At 45.9% G+C, this 21,550-nt stretch overlaps 1 protein-coding gene across 4 annotated transcripts in view; it reads left to right on the top strand.

Moving 5' to 3' along the window:
- The window catches only part of VAV1 (vav guanine nucleotide exchange factor 1), a 63,904-nt gene that overhangs the window by 7,123 nt on the left and 35,231 nt on the right, over positions 1-21,550 (top strand). For 2 of the 4 annotated variants that reach the window (XM_061422418.1, XM_061422417.1), the window contains exon 1: positions 3,830-9,282. The exons of the other annotated variants lie outside the window; for them this stretch is intronic. In XM_061422418.1, the coding sequence (XP_061278402.1) occupies positions 8,567-9,282 (716 nt within the window). In that variant the 5' untranslated portion in view covers positions 3,830-8,566. Of the gene's footprint in view, positions 1-3,829; positions 9,283-21,550 lie in introns of those variants that run through there. 4 annotated transcript variants of the gene reach the window in all.

Raw genomic sequence — 21,550 nt, 5'->3', positions numbered from 1 at the left:
TTCTGCCTCATGGCCCCACCCTCCCTGAAGCCCTTGGAGTCAGAAGGCAAAGGAGGGAGTGATGAGGAGGGAAACCCTGGGGGGTTTGCATGGACCAGACCCAGAAGTGGCACCATCACCTCCATCCTTATTCTGCTGGCCAGAACTTGGTTATGTGGTCCCATCCAACTGCAAGACAGGCCAGGAATGTAGTTTAGCTCTGTGCCAGGAAGGACAAGGAAGTGGGTTGGGTGCATATGGAGAAGGCAGTGACAAGAGGACCCCTAGGTAATGCCTAGCTGACTTCAGTGATGTAGCTTTGGAGGGGGCTGGCTTTGAGGAAACCTCTGTGAGATGAGGAAGGAGGAGGACATGGACCAGAGCCATGGGGAAGGATTCATCTGGGGACAGAGTGGGGCCTGGGTACAAGGAAATCTCAGCCCAGTGGGTTGGCTTGGGTTGGGTGGAAGACCTCATTTAAACACGCCCATTAGGGCTGATGGGGATGGAAGCTTGAGAGAGTCAATATTTGGTGCCGTGCCTTCTTTCCCATTCCATTCTATTCTGTTCACTGACTTCCTCTCTGGGCCCAGTACCGGGAAACATTACCCTTCAGGACTTCAGGGAGGATGCTGGAAACCCCTAGCCCTTCCCTTGCTCTCAGCCCTCCCATGCATGGATCCCCTTGGAGCAAGAGGCAAAATCTTCAGCATGATCCATAATAGCCTCGGCATTTGGTGTCTGCCTGCCTCTCAGCTCTCATCTCCTCCCTTACCCTACTGCAGCCACATGGGCCCCCTCACTGTTCTTAGAACCCACCAGGTACAATTCAGCCCCAGGGCCTTTGCACTTGCTGTCTTTCTTCACAAATCACTCTTCCCCTCAGATACATACCCTGATTGTTCTCTTATCTCCTGAAGGTTTCTTATCAGAGAGATTTCTGCTGCTTTCTTTATATGAAATTGCATCCCCTGCCCTATCTGCCCCCACCCCCACCCCCACCCCACCACAACACCTTCCATTCTCTTCCCTTTCTAACTTTTCCTCTGTAATACTTAGTGGGTCTTCCCAAGTGGCTCAGTGGGAGAAGAATCTGCCTGCCAATGCAGGAGATGCAAGCTCGATCCCTGGGTTGGGAAAATCCCCTGGGGGAGGAAATGGCAACCCACTCCAGTATTCTCGCCTGGAAAATCCTATGGACAGAAGAGCCTGGCGGGTTATGGTCCTTGCGGTTACAAAAGAGGTGGACATGACTTAGTGACTAAACAACAACAAAGTAGTACTTAGCACTTGCTGACTTACCACTGATTTTTTTTTTTTAACTTAAAAAAATTATTTACTTATTTGGCTGTATCGAGTCTTAGTTGTGGCATGCGTTGTGGTGCCCTGGCTAACCCAGGGCACCGTGGGCTCAGTAGTTGTGGGGCAGTGAATTAGTTGCCCTGCGGCATGTAGGATCTTCCTGGACGAGGGATCACACTTGTGACCCCTGTGTTAGAAGGCAGATTCTTAACCATTGGACCACCAGGGAAGCCCCAGACCTACCACAGTTTTTTGGCTTATTTGGTTATTATCTGCTTCCCCCATTGGAATATCAGGGGAAAGCTTTTTGTCTGTTTGGTTCACAATTGTGTCCTTAGTTCTTAGGACAGCACTCAGCGCATAGTAGGTGCTTAATAAAATTGTTGTTGGTGTTTAGTTGCTGAATCATGTCCAACTGATTTATGACCCCATGGATGATATAACCTGCCAGGCTTCTCTGTCCCTGGGATTTCCCAAGCAAAGAATACTGGAGTGGGTTGCCATTTCCTTCTCCAGGGGATCTTCCTGATCCAGGGATTGAATTCTCATCTCCCACGTTGGCAGGTGGATTCTTTACCATTGCTCAGGCGGATTCTGAGCCACCAGGGAAGCCCCACTCAATAAAACATTGATCAGATATTCATTCATTCAGTCATTCAATACGGGGTCAGCACCCTAGAAACCATCAGCCGTCTGCCTCTTTTTGTAAGCAGAGTTTAACTGATACAAAGTCTTGCCCACTTGTCACATTGTTTGTGACTGCTCTCTCTCGGTGACCTACGACAAAGACTCTATGACCTGCAAAGCCAAAAAAAACCCAAACTACTGTCTGCCTCTTTACAGAGTTTGCTGATCCATCTCTGATTGAGTAGGTATTTGTTGAGTGCTTATGACTAGGTAGTGGTAGTTGGTAACCGGTGATTGAGAATGAATTACCTGAGATCATCCTGGCTTTACTAGTTCCAGGCTATGTGACTTCAAGCAGTTGCCTCGGCTTTCTCACGTTTGGTTTTCTTGTCCGTAAAATGGGGCAAATGAAGCCGATGATGATAGCAATGATAACAAAAATAATAATGGTGATGAGGCTGCCACCCACCTCACAGGCATTTCTTTGTACTAGTTCGTTCCACTCACTGGGTGATGGAGAGTCCCACAATGAATGAGACACAGACCATATTGCAGCTCATGGAAACAGATGAGGAAGTAGGCAGCTATGACAGAGTAACACACTCAGTGATGGGTGGGTGGCACCCAGGGCATTGTGGGAGCAGAGAGAAGGGAAGTCCCAGAAACAATCAGGGTAGGCTTCCTGGAGGAGGTGACATGCCAACTGACTGTGGGAAGTCCGGGTATATTTCAGGGGCCAAAAGGAGTTCTGTTTCTCTCTTACTAAAACTAACGGTGCCAGGAAGTGGGGAGGACCCGGGGGTATGTTGGATGGGCATATTTAGGTTTCTAACAATCTCACTATATTACATTCTAACAATCTGACTACCTTGCAGAGATGGACTGTCCTCCTCTGATATCAAGGATGGTGTTCTGAGACCTGGACTTTAAGAGGAACATGAAAGTCAGGTCCCTTGGGGGAACTGTGTTCTTGAAGAAATAAGGGATGTTCAGTTGGAGAAGTTTAAGGTTTGAGGAAATTGTGAGCTTAATCTGCAGAAGTTTCGAGCAAGAGTTTTAGATCTTGTGACAGAAAACCCAACTGAAACTGGCTTAGTCAAAAAATAATATTTATTACCTCACATAACTGAAAAGCTTGGGAGAGAAGGCCTATATGTCCAGCTGGATCCAGGGTCTTGACAATGTCTCAGAAACCCTCCTCTCTCTACCCATTGCCCTCCATCTCTTAACTCTGTTTTCTTTTAAGTGTTTTCCTCCATCTTAGTCATTCTTTGCCCTCATGGAGGTAGATATGAGTGTCCAGATACTCCAAATTTTTATTCCCACAATTCTGTGGAAAATGAGAGGGTCGATTTAATGGCTCCTAAACCCCAGCTCTCTCTTTCATTGGACATGATCATTTGGGGGAGGGGGTGACATGTCCAATCCTGAACCCATTGCTGGGAGAATGCCTGGTCTGATTGATCAGGCCAGATCACACGCCCATTCCTGGCATTGGTGAGGGAGTCAACTCTACCCAAAGGAACTAGACTGGGGGAAGGGCTGTTTCATCCCGGGGAAATAGAGGGATGGTTACCAGAAAAGCAGGGAGAAGTCAAGAGGCAGTTGATCCATCGATGTTTATCTTGGTATCAAGTGCTAAACTGAGTCCGGAGTTTCTCAGTATCAGTAGTGCTGAAATTGGCATTTCATTCTCTGTCCTGGGAGCTGCCTATGCATTGTAGGAAGTTGGGTAGCATCCCTGACCTTCACCCACTCTTCCCCTCTAGGGTGGGATCAACAAAATGTCCCTGGGCATTGCGAAATATACCCTGGTGGGCAGAATTGCCCCTGGGAGAACCACTGTTTTGGAGGGAGTGAGCTTCTTGTGTCCGGAAGGTGGGTGGGGGAGGGAGGTGAGTAGGGGGAGGTGGGTGGTACAGAATCTAAAGAGAAATGAACAATTAATTACTGGCTGGGGTAAAGATGAGATTGAGAGCTTCTTCAAGTTAGATATTCCTTTATTTTATTATCCGGCAGCCAGCACTGTGCTGATGACTGGGGTGATGGGAAGAAACACCACAGATTTCCTCTCTGCTCTCCTGAGTTCGTGGCCTCATGGCAGAGAAGGCTGCCTGTGTTCTGTTTTCTGTGGCTGCTGTAACAAAGTTGCAAAAACTGGGTGGCTTGAAACAACAGCTATATTGTCTCAGAGTTCTGGAGGGCAGTGGTTGGAAAGCAAGGCATCAGCAGCATCTTGCTCCAACTCCAGGCTATAAGGCAGAATCCCTTATTTGCATCTTCCAGCTTCGACTGGCTCCAGGCATTCCTTGGCTTGCGGCAGTGTTATTCCAGCCTCTGCCTCCATCTTCACGTGACTGTGTCCTTTATGTCTGTCTGTCTGTGCATCTCATAATCTGGAATAATCTCCTCACCTTGATATCCTTTATGATGTTTTGCAAAGTCATTTTTAGAAAAATCGAATCCACACCCTCTGCATTGGAAGCACAGGGTCTTTTTTTTTTGGCTATGCTGGGTCTTTGTTGCTGCGTGGGCTTTTCTCTAGTTGTGGCTAGCAGAGGCTGCTCTCTCGTTGTGGTAAACAGTCTCCTCATTGCAATGGCTTCTCTTGTGGAGCCTGGGCTCTAGGGTCATGGGCTTCAGCAGTTGCAGCATGTGGGCTCAGTAGTTGCAGCTTCCAGGCTCTAGAGCACAGGCTTAAGTAGTTGTGGGGCACGGGCTTAATTGCTCTATGGCATGTAGGATCTTGCCAGGTCAGGGCTCGAATTTGTGTGTCCTGCACTGGCAGGCTGATTCTTTACCACTGAGCGACCAGGAAGGACTACCCTCCATCCTGGGCCCTCTTTTCCAAATAACATCACGTTCACTGGTGCCAAGGGCCTGATGTGGATGTATCTGGGGACTTTCTTTCAACGCCCTGCAAATCGATAAAACACAGTAGTCAGTGTTGCAGACGGAATTAATCAAGGTTCAGGATGCTGAAGAGCAAACAGAGCGGGGTGGTCAAGGAAAGCAGAGAGCTGAAGAATGAGGAGCCAGCTCTAGGAAGCATGGGGGCAGGGACGAGAAAGCCTGTGCAATGGCCCTGTGGCAGGCAGATGAGCATGAAGAATCTGCTGGCTGAAGAAGGTGAGCCAGTGAAGGGGGAGTGGAGGAAAATGATGTTTGGGAGGAAGGCACTTCACTGCAAAATGCTTTGGGACTGTGTATGGAATTTAAATGGGATTGGAAATCTTTGGAGGGTTTTAAGCTGCTCTAATGGCAACCAACTCCAGTGTTCTTGCCTGGAGAATCCCAGGGACGGGGAAGCCTGGTGGGCTGCTGTCTATGGGGTCGCACAGAGTCGGACACGACTGAACTGACTTAGCAGAAGCAAGCTGCTCTATGGTGACCGGACTCTAAAGGCAAAAGAGGTGGCAGCAAGGACCTGGGAGGAGGAAGTTGATGGAGGGGTTCCATGGAGCAGTGATGGGGGCTTGGACAAGGAGCTAGGGACAATGCATCTGCCTCCCATTTTGGGGGGGGTTGGGCTGATCAGACTTGCTGACAGATTGGATGGAAGAGGGCTGGAAATAAATGAAAGGAGGAGGCCAGATGATGTCAGGCAAAGGTTGTAGCTTAGGGACCCACACAAATGGGGTATCATTTGCTGAGATGGGAAGGCTGGGGGAGACATAGCTTTTGAGGAGTTCTGATTGGGCCATCTGACCCTGGAGTTGGGAGGCAGCCCAGCGTGCTGGTTAGTGCAGTGGTTCCTTTTTTTTTTTTTTTCAGTCCTGACTAGGGATTGAACCTGGGTCACAGTGCGGTTGTTCTTAACTGGGGGTAGGGAGGAAGCAGCTCTGTCCTACCAGGGGACATGTGGCATTGCTTGGAGATGTTTTGGACTGTCACTACTGGAGGGAGTGATGTGGTTCTGTGTTGAGTGGGTAGAGAACAGAGGTGTAGCTATTTGTCCTCTTGTGCCCAAGGCAAAGGTCTGTATAGTCAAAACTATGGTTTTTCTAGTGGTCATATATGGACGTGAGAGCTGGACCATGAAGAAGGCTGAGTGCTGAAGAATTGAGGCTCTTGAATTGTGGTGCTGGAGAAGACTCTTGAGAGGCCCTTGGATTGCAAGGAGATCAAATCAGTCAATCCTAAAGGAAATCAACCCTGAATAGTCATTGGAAGGACTGATGCTGAAGCTGAAGCTCTAAAACTTTGGCCACCTGATGCGAAGAGCAGCCTCATTGGGAAAGACAATGATGTTGGAAAAGATTGAGGGCAAAAGGAGAAGGGAGTGGCAGAGGATGAGATGGTTAGATAGCATCACTGACTCAATGGACATGAATTTGAGGAAACTCCGGGAGATAGTGAAGGACAGGAAAGTCTGATATGCTGCAATCCATGGGGTCACAAAGAATCAGACGCAACTTAGCAACTGATCAATAGCAAGAATGCCCAAGATAGCTGCCCAAGTATCAGTTTTGCAAAGACCTAGAAACCCTGTTTGAGGGCCATGGACTCTGGTTGCCTGGGTGTCTGGGTGCCAGTCTTGACTTTGCAATCTTGGATGAGCTGCTGAACCTGTGACTTGGTTTCCCCCCTTTGAATTGGGGGTAAGGATAGTACCTGCCTTATAGGGTTGTAGTGTCAGGGGCCAGAAGGATGCAACGTCAAGAGACCTAAAGAGGAAAGTGTATCCACATCCAGGTCTTGGTACTTGGAATTTTTTTTTTTTTTGGTAAATCTCCATCACCTGTCACTTTGATAGTTTGTTAATCCTCACTAAAGTGTGAATGACTGGTAGTCATAAATTCCTCTTTCCAGGAGAACCTTCCATCTTCCTTGGAAACTGAAACCCTGTTGTAAATGAATTAATTAATGATTTATTTTGGCAGCACCATGTGGCTTGTGGGATCTTAGTTCCCTGACCAAGGATTGAACCTAGGCCACGAGCAGTGAGAGCACAGAATCCTAATCGCTGGACTACCAGGGAACTCCCCAGGTTTGGGTACTTTGAAAACAATAATTTTAATGAAATGGATGGGACTAGATTCAGAAAGTATAATGAATAACAACAGAAACAGGTCTCACTAACTGAGCACCTACTTACCTGCAAGTGTTGTTCTAAGTACTTATGACTTAGGCACCTCCGTGTTTCAGTTATCTGTTACTGGGAAACAGACCAGCCCAAACTAAGTGATGTATGTCAATAACTATGTTATCCTTCTGACAGATTTAGTGAGTCTGGGGTTCAGATGGGGCATGGTGATGATGGTTTTTTAGCTCTGGGAGGAGAAACCTTGAATATTCGGGGGCTGGAAGCACCTGGAGCTTTCTTCACTCTCTTGTGGGAGTGCCTAGGCTAGGGTGACTTGAAGCTCTGCTCAGCTGGAGCTCTTGCCTGGAAAACTGGCATGTGGTCTCTCTATGTGACTTGGGTTTCCTCACAATATGGTGACTGGGCTTTCACGGAGGAGTGTGGAGAGACGGCAAGTGTTTCTTAAGAAACCAAGGCAGAAGCTGGAAGGTTTCTTCTGACCTAATTAGGAATCATATGGTGCCACTTGGCTGTGTTCTCAGTGACAAGCAAGTAGCTGAGACCAGCCTAGTTTCAAGGGGTGGGGAAACAAACTCCACCTCTAGAGGGGGATTTGACAAGTCACACTGCAGAAGAGCATCCTGGATGGTGGTATTTTTGTTGCCATCTTTGGAAAGCACAGTTATTAATAATTTCGCTGAGTCGTATCCGACTCTTGCAACCCCATGGACTGTAGCCCGCCCGGCTCCTCTTTCCATGGGATTCTCCAGGCAAAAATACTGGAGTAGGTAGACGTTTCTTTCTCCAGGGGATCTTCCCGACCCAGGTTTCCTGCATTACAGGTAGCTTCTTTTACTGTCTGAGCCACCAGGGGTGCCCACTACTAAGGTAAGCCAGAGAGTAGTCATAGACTGGAGAAAAAAATAGAAGGAGGTAGTAGGACCAGGACCCTGGGGTCAGAACCATTTAACAGGAGCTAGACCTTCAGGCTAAAGCTGTCTTCAGGGAGCTGAGGCCATGGAGGAGGTGTATTTGCTGCTGGAGAGGCAGAACAAGAGAAGGAGAAATACCCTGGCTTCTCTCTTCCTTCCACCCTCTGGTCTCCTGCCTGGGCCTCCCATTGGCTAGAACTAGCTGGGAGGAAGGGTGCAAAGGCACCTGGGAAATGCAGTTCCCTTTGACACAGAGCCAAGCAAAGGAAGGACAGGTAGGATCTGAGAGCAGGCAGGCTAATTACCCTCATAGACCCTGAGCAAGTGACTGCCTCTTTGTGCTCAGAGTGTTATCTCAGCTCCAATCCTTTGGCCACCTGATGCAAAGAGCTGACTCACTGGAAAAGACCCTGATGCTGGGGAAGGTTGAAGGCAAAAGGAGAAAGGGGTGGCAGAGGATGAGATGGTTAGATAACATCTCCAACTCAATGGACATGAACTTGAGCAAACTCTGGGAGATAGTGGAGGGCAGAGGAGCCTGGTTTACTACAGTCCATGGGGGGGTCACAAAAGAGACATGACTTAGCAACTGAACAGCAACAGTGTCTTAGTTAAAGAAAGCTCCTCTTCTTGCTCTTTGCCTGAGAATCAAAGATAAGCAATGATTTTCTTTCCAGTGGCAGGGCCCTCCTAAGCTATAATGGCTCTACTGCTTTTGGACTCTTGTTCACTCTTAGATCAAACCCAGATCTTGTTTCTTAGGACTCTCCTTATCACATGTCTCCAGCTAATCGTCTTCCTTCAGATAACCCATCAGAGATCTGCCTCTGTGATTACATCTTCAGCTTCCTCCAAGTTCCCTCTCACCGAGGAAGAACACCCACAGTGCTTTCATGACTCCTCAAAGGATGGAGTTTCCAGAACTTCTCCCTGGGGGTGGCTGTCTTGTGGTTATTTGCTTGGGGGACCCAGAGTGACCCCCAGATGTTTGCAGCATCTGAGCATCCCAAGAGAGGTGGGGCTGTTGCCGTCAATCTTAGCTGTGATTGAGCAGGGGACCAGGGGAGAGTTGGAGAAAATGCTTCAAAAGACATCAGTCATTTGTACTTGGGACTTCCCTGGTGGGCCAGTGGTTAAGGCTTCACCTTCTAATGCAGGCGGTGGGGGTTTGATCCCTGGTCAGAGAACTAAGATCCCACATGCCTCATGGCTGAGAAATCAAGACATAAACCTGAAGCACTGTTGTAACAGATTCAATAAAGACTTAAAAATGGTCTATATCAAAACAATCTTTTTAAAAATGTTAAAAAAAATAATTTGTGCTTCCCTCACAGGGACTCTGGGAGATAACGGCAGGATGGTGGGATGCTCCCATGGCAACACTTGCCCCGTTTCCCTCACATGGCCCCAGTTTTGGTAAATCAGCATCGGATACCACCCGTGGCTCACTCCCTCCCACTCCCCCTTTCTCACTCTGCTCCAGCCACTCTGGTCTCCAAGCTCTTCCTTCAAAGCACCAGGCAGGGTCCAGTCTTAGGGTCTTTGCACTAGCTGTTCCCTCTGTCTGGAAGGGTTTTCTTCCAGACACCTAACCAGATTATTCCCTCCTTCAAGTCTCTCTCTTTATTTTTTTTAATTTAAATACTTCTTCTTTTTCGGCCGCTCTGGGTCTTTGTTGCTGTGCGCTGGCGTTCTCTAGTTGCAGCAGGCAGGGGCTACTCTTCTTTGTGGTGCGCGGGTTTCTCACTGCGGTGGCTTCTCGTGTTGCAGAGTGCGGGCTCTAGGCACGCAGGCTCAGTAGTTGCGGTTGCCCCGAGGCATGTGGGATTCTCCCGGACCGGAGATCAAACCCGTGTCCCCTACATTGGCAAGTGCGTTCTTAAACACTGGACCACCAGGGAAGTCCTCCTACAAGTCTTTATTCAAATGTCACTCTCTCAGTGAGCCTTCTCTGGCCCCTTCATTTAGAATGGCACCCCTTCCTGGCATGCCCCATCCAGTTATCCTACTTACTTTTCTCACTTAATATTTACCACCTCCTAATAAGCATGGCACCCCACTCCAGTACTCTTGCCTGGAAAATCCCATGGATGGAGGAGCCTGGTGGGCTAGAGTCCATGGGGTCGAGAAGAGTCGGACCCAACTGAGTGACTTCACTTTCACTTTTCACTTTCATGCATTGGAGAAGGAAATGGCAACCCACTCCAGTGTTCTTGCCTGGAGAATCCCAGGGATGGGGGAGCCTGGTGGGCTTCCGTCTATGGGGTCGCACAGAGTTGGACATGACTGAAGCGACTTAGCAGCAGCAGCAATAAGCCATATGAATTCCCCAGGTCGTGCAGTGGTAAAGAATCCACCTGCCAATGCTGGAAACACAAGAGACATGGGTTCGATCCCTGGGTCGGGACAATCCCCTGGAGAAGGGAGTGGCAACCCATTCTAGTATTCTTGCCTGGAGAACCCCATGGACAGAGGAGCCTGGCAGGCTACAGTTCATGGGGTTGCAAAGAGTAGGACATGACTGAGGGCGCACGCACACACACACACACACAAGCTATATACACACTCATGTAACACATTTGTTGTCTGTCTCCTGCCAGAATGTCAGCCTCATGGAGGCAGGGATGTAAATCTTTTTTTTCCCACAACTGTATCCTTGGCATTTAAACCAGTGTTTGGAACATAATAGTTGCTCAATAAATATTTCCCTAATCAGTGAATGAGTGGCTAAATGATCAGAGACCCCTTTCATGCTATTCCCTTTGCCTGGAACACTTTTCCCCCACCTCACACTCTAAAATAGTGTTTACAGTAAGTCCCCTACATACGAATGAAAGTCCCCATTCTCTGTAAGTCTAACTTTTTCATAAGGGCAACAAAGTTAGACCAGGTACCCAAAACTAACACAATTTGTTACATAGTGCTGTACTGTAATAGGTTTATAATACTTTTTACACAAGTAGTGGGGTTTCCCACGTGGCGCAGGGCTAAAGAATCTGCCTGCCAACGTGGGAGCCATAGGAGATGCGGATTCGATTCCTGAGTCGGGGAAGAGACCCTGGAGAAGGGAGTGGCAATCCACTCCAGTATTCTTGCCTGGGAAATCCCATGGGCAGAGGAGCCTGGCGGGTTACAGTCCACGGGGTCGCAAAGAATCGGTCAAGACTGAGCGGCTAAACAATGACAACTGCTTGGTGTCTGTCTCGCTACTAGACTGTAAGCTCTGTAGGGACAAGGTTCTGTCTTAGCCACCGCCCAGTCCCAGGATTTGGCATACAGCAGGCATTCAACACATGCTTGCTGAATGAAAGTGTGGCCTTGACTGTTGGGTAGGGGATAGAGTGGAGATTCGACTGGTATTTTTATTTCCATGGTGAGGATGAGGAAACAGAGGAACCGGGGAGGTGCAGTGACCCATTCAAGGTCCTTCAGGTTGCAGTTGGCTTGGCTGAGAGTCAAACCCTGTCTGTCTGATCCCCTGTACTGGTAGTGAGATTGTTGAATGCGTGCTAGAGTGGGAGGGGAGGGGATGGGGAGAGAGATGGGCTGGAGCAAGGAGGGTTTTGAATGCCAGGAAGAGGCGTTTATACTCAGCACCTCTGCTTGCAGGCTTCGAAAAGGATGCACAGCACGCCCACCCTCTCTGGTCTGCAGGAAGAAGTCTTGCGAGCTCAAGATTAAGGGGCTGCACGGGCTGAATGCGGCGGGGCCGCCCTTTCTCGGTCTCCCCCGAGCAAGCCCTGGTAACAGGCATTTCCTGTTTCCGGTCGGCTCCCTGGGGCTGGGGTGGGGGTGGGGGAGCTGGTTTCTGCTTGTTTGTGGGCTCGGCTTTGGCTTCTGACTCTCCTGCTTCATGTCCCCTACATCCCGTCGCCCCCAACTCCAGCACCCCAAGGGACCTCTATCGCTGCACACCAGTTACCCGAAAGAGGGTGATGAACTGGCCGACCTTTCCAGCCCTTTCTTTGCCTGGGGCAGGGCTGTGATGGTGGGGGACCTGCAAGCAAGGGGGAAGTGTCTGGGTGCTGATTTGCATATTGGCGAGATGCCAGCCCAGCTCTGAGGTTCGGGTGGAGGGAGGAGGGGAACTGAGGGTTGCCCCCCCTCTTCCCCAGCAGGGAGGAAAAAAGTCTCCCAGGCCACTTCTGCATTTAGTCAAAGGGCCTCCTGTCCTTTGCTACCTTCGCCCACACTTCCGGCTACCAGGAAGTCCTTCTAGTGGTCTAACCTCAGTCACTCCTGCTGTCGGAGGGAGCCCCTTTCTTCACCTGGCCCTACTCCAGCCCAGAGAGCTGATGAGTCATACCCTCTTTTCCCTTTTGAGATGTCACATGACTGGGTGGGGGGTGGGGCGAGGCTTAAGGCTCAGCTGATCTTCCTGAGGTCAGCAGAGAACTTCCTCCCTCAGGCCAGATGGGGCCATCTGTTCTGTTGTAGGTCCTGTCTGGACTCATCCCACAAAGGCTGCCAGGCTGCAGAGTGGTACATGTGGTTCCTGTCACATGCTGAGCCCCTCAAACTGCTCAGTGGTCTTTCCCAGCAGCAGGGTCTTTTCCAGTGAATCGGCTCTTCGCATCAGGTGGCCAAAGGATTGGAGCTGAGATAACACACTGAGCTCAGAAAGTCAGTCACTTGCTCAGGCTCTATGAGGGTTATTAGCCTGCTTGCTCTCAGATCCTACCTGCACTTTGCTTTGCTCTGTATCAAAGGGAACTACATTTCCCAGGTGCCTTTGCACCCTGGTTTCCAGGTAGTTCCACCTGCAGTGCGGTACCCTGAAACGCGAGGCAGCCTGGTGTAGTTTGAAGAGCTTGGGCGAGGAGCGCTGCCTCTGGACCTGCAGAGCTGGTATCTGGCTCCCCACTTCTACCTGTGTGGGCTTGGGAAGGGGCTATCTCCTTTCTGAGCCTCAGTTGTCCCATCTGTCAAATGGAGATCCATTCCTTCATCAACTTTTTTTTGAGCACTGACTGTGTGCTGGGCCTTGAACTAGCTGTTGAGGCCACAGCAGTGAACTAAATACACAGAGAATCCTGCCTTCGTGGTGCTGATGTCCTAGAGTGTTGGGGGGGGGGGCTTGTGTGGGGCAATACAGACAGACAGTCACAAAATAAATAAGTGAGGACTTCCCTGGTGGTCCAGTGGTTAAGAATCTGCCTGCCAATGCAGGGGACACAAGTTTGATCCCAGGTCCAGGAAGATCCCGTATGCTTCAGTGCAACTAAGCCTGAAAGTTGCAACTACTGAAGCCCTTGAGCGCTAGAGCCTGTGCTGTGCAACAAGAGAAGCTACTGCGATGGGAAGCCTGCACACTGCAACTGGAGTCTAGCCCTCTCTTGCCACAACTAGAGAAAGCCCACGATCAGCAACAGAGACCCAGTGCAACCAAAAATAAATACATTTTTTAAAAAATTGCAAAGTGAAATACGTGTATGTTACAATTTTATTTTATTTTTTGGCCATGCTTCTTGGCTTGTGGGGTCTTATTTCCCCGACTAGGGATCGAATCGGGACCCAGGGCGTGAAAGCGCCAAGTCCTAACCATTGGACCACCAGGGTATTCTCTACAAGTTTAAATCTAGTGGTTGGGAAGGTCACCCTGAGAAATGACATTTCATCAAAGGTCCAAAAGCGACAAGGAAGGGAGGCACCCAATTAATTGGGGGGATGAATAGTCTTCTAGGAAGAGAGTAATCTGGTGCAAAGGTCCTAGGGCTCATCTTGCCTGACTGTTCAAGGAATAGTGAAGAGGGCCAAGTGGGTGAGGGGAGGATGGGGAGGAGCTGAGTGGAGGGAGGTGATGGTGGAAGGTGGCGCGGGTGAGCTGCAGAGAGGACTTGGGTTTGCATCCAGGCGTATTGTCTTGGAGGGCTCTGACACTCTTACTCAGGTTGCTTTAGGTGCATGTGTGCTAAGTTGTTTCAGCTGTGTCTGACTCTTTGCGGCCCTATGGACCGTAGCCCGCCAGGCTCCTCTGTCCACAGGGATTCTCCAGGCAAGAATACTGGAGTGGGTTGCCATGCCCCCTCTAGGGGATCTTCCTGACTCAGGGATCGAACCTGCGTCTCTTACATCTCCTGCATTGGCAGGCAGGTTCTTTACCACTAGTACCACCTGGAAAGCCCTTCTAGATGGTAGGAGCTGAAAAATATTTGTTGATGATCACAAGGGGCATTCAGGCAGAGGGAGAATAGGAACAAGGTGTAAAACGTGAAATACGTAACATTTAGGGGTGGAGAGGGACATCATACTAAGGGATCCCAGGGCAGGGGAATGAGGGTGAGGACTCTGCTTGGGTGAAGAAACTGGGGGAGGCTTCCTGGAAGAAGAGTATTGGAGATGAGCCTTGAAGGATGAGCAGAAGTCCACTAGGCAGATGTGACAGGAGCTCTTAGCTCAGGTTCCAGCTGTTCATTTATTGCCACGTGTGTAATTAGAGGAACAATTACAAGAAGAGCTAGAATGGGCGGTCATGGGGCCTCTGAGGATCATTCAGACCACAGCTGGCTCTGGCCCTTAAGGCTACTGTATTAGGAGAACACTAGCTGCTGTAACAAATAAGCCTTTGCAGTGACTTAATTCAATAGATGGAGAAGGCAATGGCACCCCACTCCAGTACTCTTGCCTAGAAAATCCCATGGATGGAGGAGCCTGGTAGGCTGCAGTCCATGGGGTCGCTAAGAGTCAGATACGACTGAGCGACTTCACTTTCACTTTCACTTTTCACTTTCATGCATTGGAGAAGGACATGGCAACCCACCTCCAGCGTTCTTGCCTGGAGAATCCCAGGGACGGGGGAGCCTGGTGGGCTGCGGTCTATGGGGTCGCACAGAGTCAGACACGACTGAAGTGACTTAGCAGCAATTCAATAGAAATTTATTTCCTGTTCACCTAGTAGTCCAATGTTCCTCCTGGTATCAGGAGGGAGGTTTTTTTCTGATGGTGTGATTCAGAGACTATTTTCATTTGTGGCTTTGCTATCCCTCAAAGTCTCAGCATCATTTCTGCCTGTAGACAACGGGAGAAAAGAAAGTATGCAGAATGCAATTTCACTTCTTAAATACGTTGCCCTGAGAATGGTGCATCTAATGAATACTCACATTCCATTGGCTGGAACTAGGCATATGGCCACACCCACTTGCAAGAGGGGATGGAAATGTAGTCTTTGGCTGGGCAGTCAACTTTGCAGCAGCAATTCCATATTATAGAAGAGAAAGCATGAATTCTCGTGGACTTTCAGTGTCCTCTGCACAGGTAGGCAGCAGAAATAGAACTAAGGCCTGGGAGGTGCTATGAGATACCCAGCTTGCTTTGTGACCTTGAATAAGTTCCTACTGTCTGGATTTTTTTTCTTCTCTCTGGGTGATGAACATTGGAGACTAGTGGCTACCTGAGGTCTTTTCCAGTTCTGGGAACTAATGGGTCGGTGAATGCTCTTGGGCTTTCCAGCTGGAGCTAAGAAGATGATGGTGAATACAATCATAGTGATGATGGTGGTGATGACCATGGCAGTGACAGTGATGGTGGTGATGCTGGTGATTGTGGTGGTGGGGACAGTGGTGACTGTGATGGTGATATTGCTGCTGCTGATGGTGATGATGATGAAGATGAATATGATGATGGTGATGGTAATAGAGATTATGATGGGGACATTGATCATGATGATGAAGATGTTAATGATGATGATGGTGATGGTAATGATGATGATGGTAGTAACGGTCATTATAATGGTGATGTTGGTCATCATGATGCAGATGGTGATGATATTGATGGTGATGATTATAAAGATGATTATGGTGGTGGTAATCATAATACTGATGATGTGATAATCACTATGGTGATAATGATTATTTCCAGATATTGAGTCTCACACCATGCTGAACCCTTTACATGGATTATTCTATTGAATTACAACAACATGCCACAGTGGGCATTATGATGGTCCGTGAGGAAACAAGTTCAGAGAGGGGAGGTGATTTTCCCAAAGACACACAGCGAATAGGAGAATCTCCTCTTATCCTTCTTTTAGACACACCTTGATCTTAGTTCTCCAACCAGGAATTGAGCCTGGGCCCTTGGCAGTAAGAACATGGAGTTAGTTCTAATTACTGGGCTGCCACAGAATTTCCTTCGTGTATCCTTTTGGATTAGGGGCACTGTGGGAGTTTATTCTCCATCCTGTTCTCTACCTTACCACCCCAGGATCTCTGTCCTGGCTCCAGGGATTAAAGATTGTAAGGTTTAAAGAGAGCCCTGGAGTTCAGTGATGGTCACATAAAAGATGTTCAGTGAAAAGTCATTCTGGGATTTTAATAGTAATTGCCTGGAATCTATAGCTCAGTTTTGGTGAAGGCTGAAAATTTTTAAATATTGAGTTTTTCTAGATAAGAATTAGTACATATGTCACTCTAGTTATTTAGATGCTCCTTCATACCTTTCCATAAAATTTTATAATTTACTTCATAAAGGATTTATACTTCTTTTGTTAGATGTGTTAGATATTAACCAGCTTTGTTGTTTGTGTAACATTTTGTTGTTGTTTAGTCACAAAGTTGTGTCTGATTCTTTTGTGACCCTATGAACTCTAGCCCGTCAGGCTCCTCTATCTGTGGTTTTCCCAGGCAAGAATACTGGAGAATATATTAGCTACTCCAGGGGATATTCCTGACCCAGGGATTAAACCCATGTCCGTGAACTGGCAGACATTGAGCTTTTACATTTTTTAGATGATGGGAAATGCTATCCTTTTAAAATCAAATCCAGTTTTCATACAGGGAAATGCTCGGTTCTTCAACTTATTGTTCAATCAGTTCTAGCAAACACGTACCCTTGTGCAACCCTCACCCTTATCAAGACACGGAACTTTTTCATCACTTGCAGCCTTTCTGAGTCAATCTCTTCTACCCTCCCCACCCCAGAAGCAACCACTGATTTGATTTCTATCACCGTAGTTTAGTTTGGCTTATTCTAATATTTCACAAATGTTATCTTTAAAAAACAACACATTTTCTGATTGTTGTTGATGTGCCCACATGTGATGCACTAAGTTGAGTTTGTATTCAGTGGCATTGCTATTTTATTGATTCCAGTTATTTATGTGTGTGTTCTTTGGGGCTTTCTATCATATCATTTGCGAAACTGAGCATTAATGTCTTTCTTTTCTAATTTCCTTTTCTTTCTTTGTCTTGTCTTACAACACAGGTTAAGCTCTTTGGTGCAATATGAATAAGAATGAACAGTGGGCACTCTTGCCTTAGTTCTGATGTCAAAGAAAATTTCTGCAGCATTTCAGTGTTAAGTGTAATGTTTTGCTTTTTACCTAAGACAAAGTTTTAAATTTTTTTAAAAGTATTTATTTATTTGGCGGCACCAGATCTTAGTTGTGACATACAGGATCTTTAGCTGTGGCATGTGGGATCTAGTTCCCTGACCAGGGGTTGAATTCTGGCCTTCTGCATTGGGAGTGCGGAGTCCTAACCACTGGACCACCAAGCTAAAATTTTATAACACTATTTACATCATATTTGTTTTATACTGACTTCTGTTTATAGCACTCGATCCTGGTTTTCTTTGAGAGTAGGATGTTCTCGCCTTAAATACATTCAATTATGTTAAAGTTCATGTTTCACGTAGAATGGCTTAAGTAGGCTGTGGATGTGGAAATAATTCAGAAGAAGATACAATCTGAAGATGAAAGTGTGAGATACAAAGATACAGAGAACAGTGTGTATTGAATTGATTCATAAATGCAGCTAAGTTTGTACTCCAGCTGTGTCTGTCCCTGCCTGAGTTTTCTTATCTATAAAATGAGTATAATAGTTGTAATTATTTTGTAAGATTATTGCAAGGATTCCATGGTATCTCTCATATAAATATGATTACATATATTTTAAAAAATTCAAAATAAATTCCCCTTTACATTATTTTAATCATTTCTGATCTGACTTAAATGTGGCCACATGCATGTAAGCAAAAATATTCACAAATATTGAGGTGGAATTGCCTCCAAAAATCTATAATTTTTAGATACATAGGAATTAATGACACTGAAATTATAATCAGGGTTTTACACTGACATTTTAGAGCCCATAGATGTTGTGTGACTCATTTTTACCTTTTTCAAATGCAGAAAAAAATTGAGAGTCACTTCAAAAGAACCAAAGATTCAGTATCGGGGATTCGATTAATATAACTCACTATACTAATTGAATCAAGAACAAAATACACTTGCTTGTCTTGTATAGGTCTTTGAAATCACTTAATCAAAGTCAACATCCATTTTTGATTCAATGAAATAAGCAAATACAAAGACTTTCCAAGAAGCTAGGAATACAAAGAAACTTATTTAAATGGATAAAAACGTTTCTATAAATTAGAAGTTTGGGATTAACATATATACCCTGCTATATATAAAATAGATGACCAACAAAGACCTACTATATCGCACAGGGAACTATATTCATTATCTTATAACAACTTATTTATTATTATCATTATTATTTTTGGCTGCACTGGGTCTTCGTTGCTGTGCTGGCTTTCTCTAGTTGCATCCCATGGGGTCTGCTGTAGTTGTATGTGGGCTTTGTGTTGCAGTGCTTCTCTTGTCACAGAGCACAGGGTCTGTGCTCATGGGCTCCAGCAGGTGCAGCATGTGGGCTCAACAGTTTGGTGCAGGGGCTTTGTTGCTCCACAGCATGTGTGATCTTCCCTGATCAGGGATTGAACCCGTGTTGCCTACATAGGCAGGCAGATTCATCACCACTGGACCACCAGGGAAGACCTTGCAAAAATTTACAATGGAAAATAATCTGAAAAAGAATTATCTATATCTGAATCACTTTGTTGTACACCTGAGACTAAGACAACAGTGTAAATCAACTAATACTTCAATTAAAAAAAAAAGACAAAGAAGAACAGAATTTCTGTTAGGAACCAACAGCGAACATTATGATTAATGGGGACACACACAGTAGAAGCCTTCCTGTTTAATTTTTAAATTCATTTTGATCAGCTGACCTCTACACAGAGAGAGTAAAACTTAACAGAAGCAGAGTAGAACCATAGGTACAAAGAGCTGGGGGTAGGGGTGGGGAAATTAATGTGCAGATATTGGTTAAAGGGTATTAAGTTGAAGTTACATAGTATGAGTCAGTCTGGAGCTCTAGGGTACTGTATGACTGTATTTGGTAACACTGTACTGAACACCATAATTACGCTCTGAGAGTAGATTTCAAGTGCATTCATTACACACGTGACTATGAGAAGTGTGTTATTCATAGTGTTATTATATTATTATATTATATTATTATATAATATTATTATATTATAATATTATAGTATAATATTGTATTATTATAGTGTTATTCATGGTGACTATGAGAAGTGTTAATCAGCTTGACTGTAATAATGCTTTCACTATGAATAAGTACATCAAACCGTCCTGTTGCTTACCTTATATATATATATATATATACATATTTGAAGATACATAAATTTAAAACAATATAGAGAAAGTGCTGAGAATGGAACAGGTGGCAGGTGCTCATGGTGACTTCCACTGCATGCAAAGCAATGAAGTTATAGTCAAGAAAATCGACTCCAGATTCACACCAACTGGGAATTAAATTTCAGCTCTTCCATGGTCTTACTTTTGTTTGTTTGTTTTTATTTGGATTTTTAAAAAATGAGGTATAGTTGATTTGCGCGTGCTAAGTCACTTAAGTCATATCCATATCTTTGTGATGCTATGGACTGTAGCCCAGCAGGCTTCTCTGTCCACGGGGATTCGCCAGGCAAGAATTTTACGGTGTTGTTAGCTTCAAGTGCATAGCACATATGATACAGTTATATATGTGTGTGTGCTGTGCTTAGTTGCTCAGTTGTGTCTGACTCTTTGGGAACCCATGGACTGTAGCCTGCCAGGCTCCTCTCTCCATGGGGATTCTCCAGGGAGGAATACTGGAGTGGGCTGCCATATAGTCTTTTTCAGATTCTTTTCCACTGTAAGTTATTTCAAGAGTATTGAGTATAGTCACCTGTGCTATACAGTAGGTCCCTGTTGTTTATTTTATAGTCAATAGTGTGTAAATCCCCATCTCCTAATTTGTCACCCTCTCGGCCTTTCCCCTTTGATAACCAGAAGCGTGTTTTCTGTGCCACATGCTTACTCTTTTTCCTTTTTTAACTTCTTATTTTATATTGGAGTATAGTTGATTAACAAGCTGTGTTAGTTTCAGGTTTACAGTCGGGTGATTCAGTGATACATATACATGTATCTGTTCTTTTTCAAATTCTTGTCCCATTTAGGTTGTTACATAATATTGAGCAGAGTTCCCTGTGCATAGAATTTATTTATTTTTTTTTTTGGGCCACACATTCTCCAACGGGGGATCAAACTTGTGTCCTCTGCACTGGAAGCGCAGAGTCTTAACCACTAGACCACCAGGGAATTCCCAGCCACAGAGTCACTCTTGCAGTTAATAATCTTGGGCAACTTTCCTTCCCTCTTTGAGCCTGCTTCCTTTTAGGTAAAATGGGCATTAAAACTCCACAGGGTTATCAAGAGAATGGAACAAGTCTGAGTACCCAACCACATAAAGTAGGCATCCCCAAATACAAATATTGTAGAATCACAGAGTTGTTGTTTAGTTGTTAAGTCATGTCCGACTCTTTTGTGACCCCATGGACTGTAGCCCCCCAGGCCCCTCTGTCCATGGATTTTCCCAGGCAAGAATGCTGGTGCTTGTTGCCATTTTCTTCTCCAGGGGATCTTCCCGACCCAGGGATTGAACCTGTGTCTCCTGCATTGCAGGCAGATTCTTTACCACTGAACCACCAGGGAAGTCCATTATAGGTTATTGCTGCTGCTGCTGAGTCGCTTCAGTCGTGTCCAACTCTGTGCAACCCCATAGACGGCAGTCCACCAGGCTCCCCGTCCCTGGGATTCTCCAGGCAAGAACACTGGAGTGGGTTGCCATTTCCTTCTCTAATGCAGGAAAGTGAAAAGTGAAAGTGAAGTCGCTCAAGTTATATCCAACCCTCAGCGACCCCATGGACTGCAGCCTACCAGGCTCCTCCATCCATGGGATTTTCCAGGCAAGAGTATTTGAGTGGGGTGCCATTGCCTTCTCCAACAATAGTATTGGACAACCTTAAATGCTTGCATCTACTATTTTTGAAAATAAAAATATTTTTACATTGCTCTAAAAAAAGACTCTGTAATGACCTACACAGGAAAAGAATCTTAAAAAGAGTGGATATGTGTATATGTATAACTGAAAAACTTTGTTGGAGAGCAGAAACTAACACAACATTGTAAATCAACTATACCCCAATAAAAATTAATTAAAAAATGAATAAAGTGGTTAATGGTTAAATTTTTTATTGTGGTAAACTATGCATATTTATCATTATATATAAATAAAATAAGTATATTTTATAAATATAAATAAAATTTTATATGAAAATATACAAATAACATATATATAAAATAAAACAATAATACTTGCCATTTTAACCACTTGTAAATATACAATTCAGTGGCATTTAATACATTCATTACGTTGTGTCACCATCACCACTATATCCAAAACTTTTTCATCATCCCCAACAGAAACTCTGTGCCCATTAAACACAGACTCCCCATCCCCTCCCCCAGCCTCTGGCATGCCCCCCATCCTAATTT

The sequence above is a fragment of the Bos javanicus genome, chromosome 7 (assembly GCF_032452875.1).
Source record: "Bos javanicus breed banteng chromosome 7, ARS-OSU_banteng_1.0, whole genome shotgun sequence".
NCBI lineage: Eukaryota > Metazoa > Chordata > Mammalia > Artiodactyla > Bovidae > Bos > Bos javanicus.
Note: the sequence above shows the minus strand (reverse complement) of the source record. Positions and strands in the feature narration are given on the sequence as shown.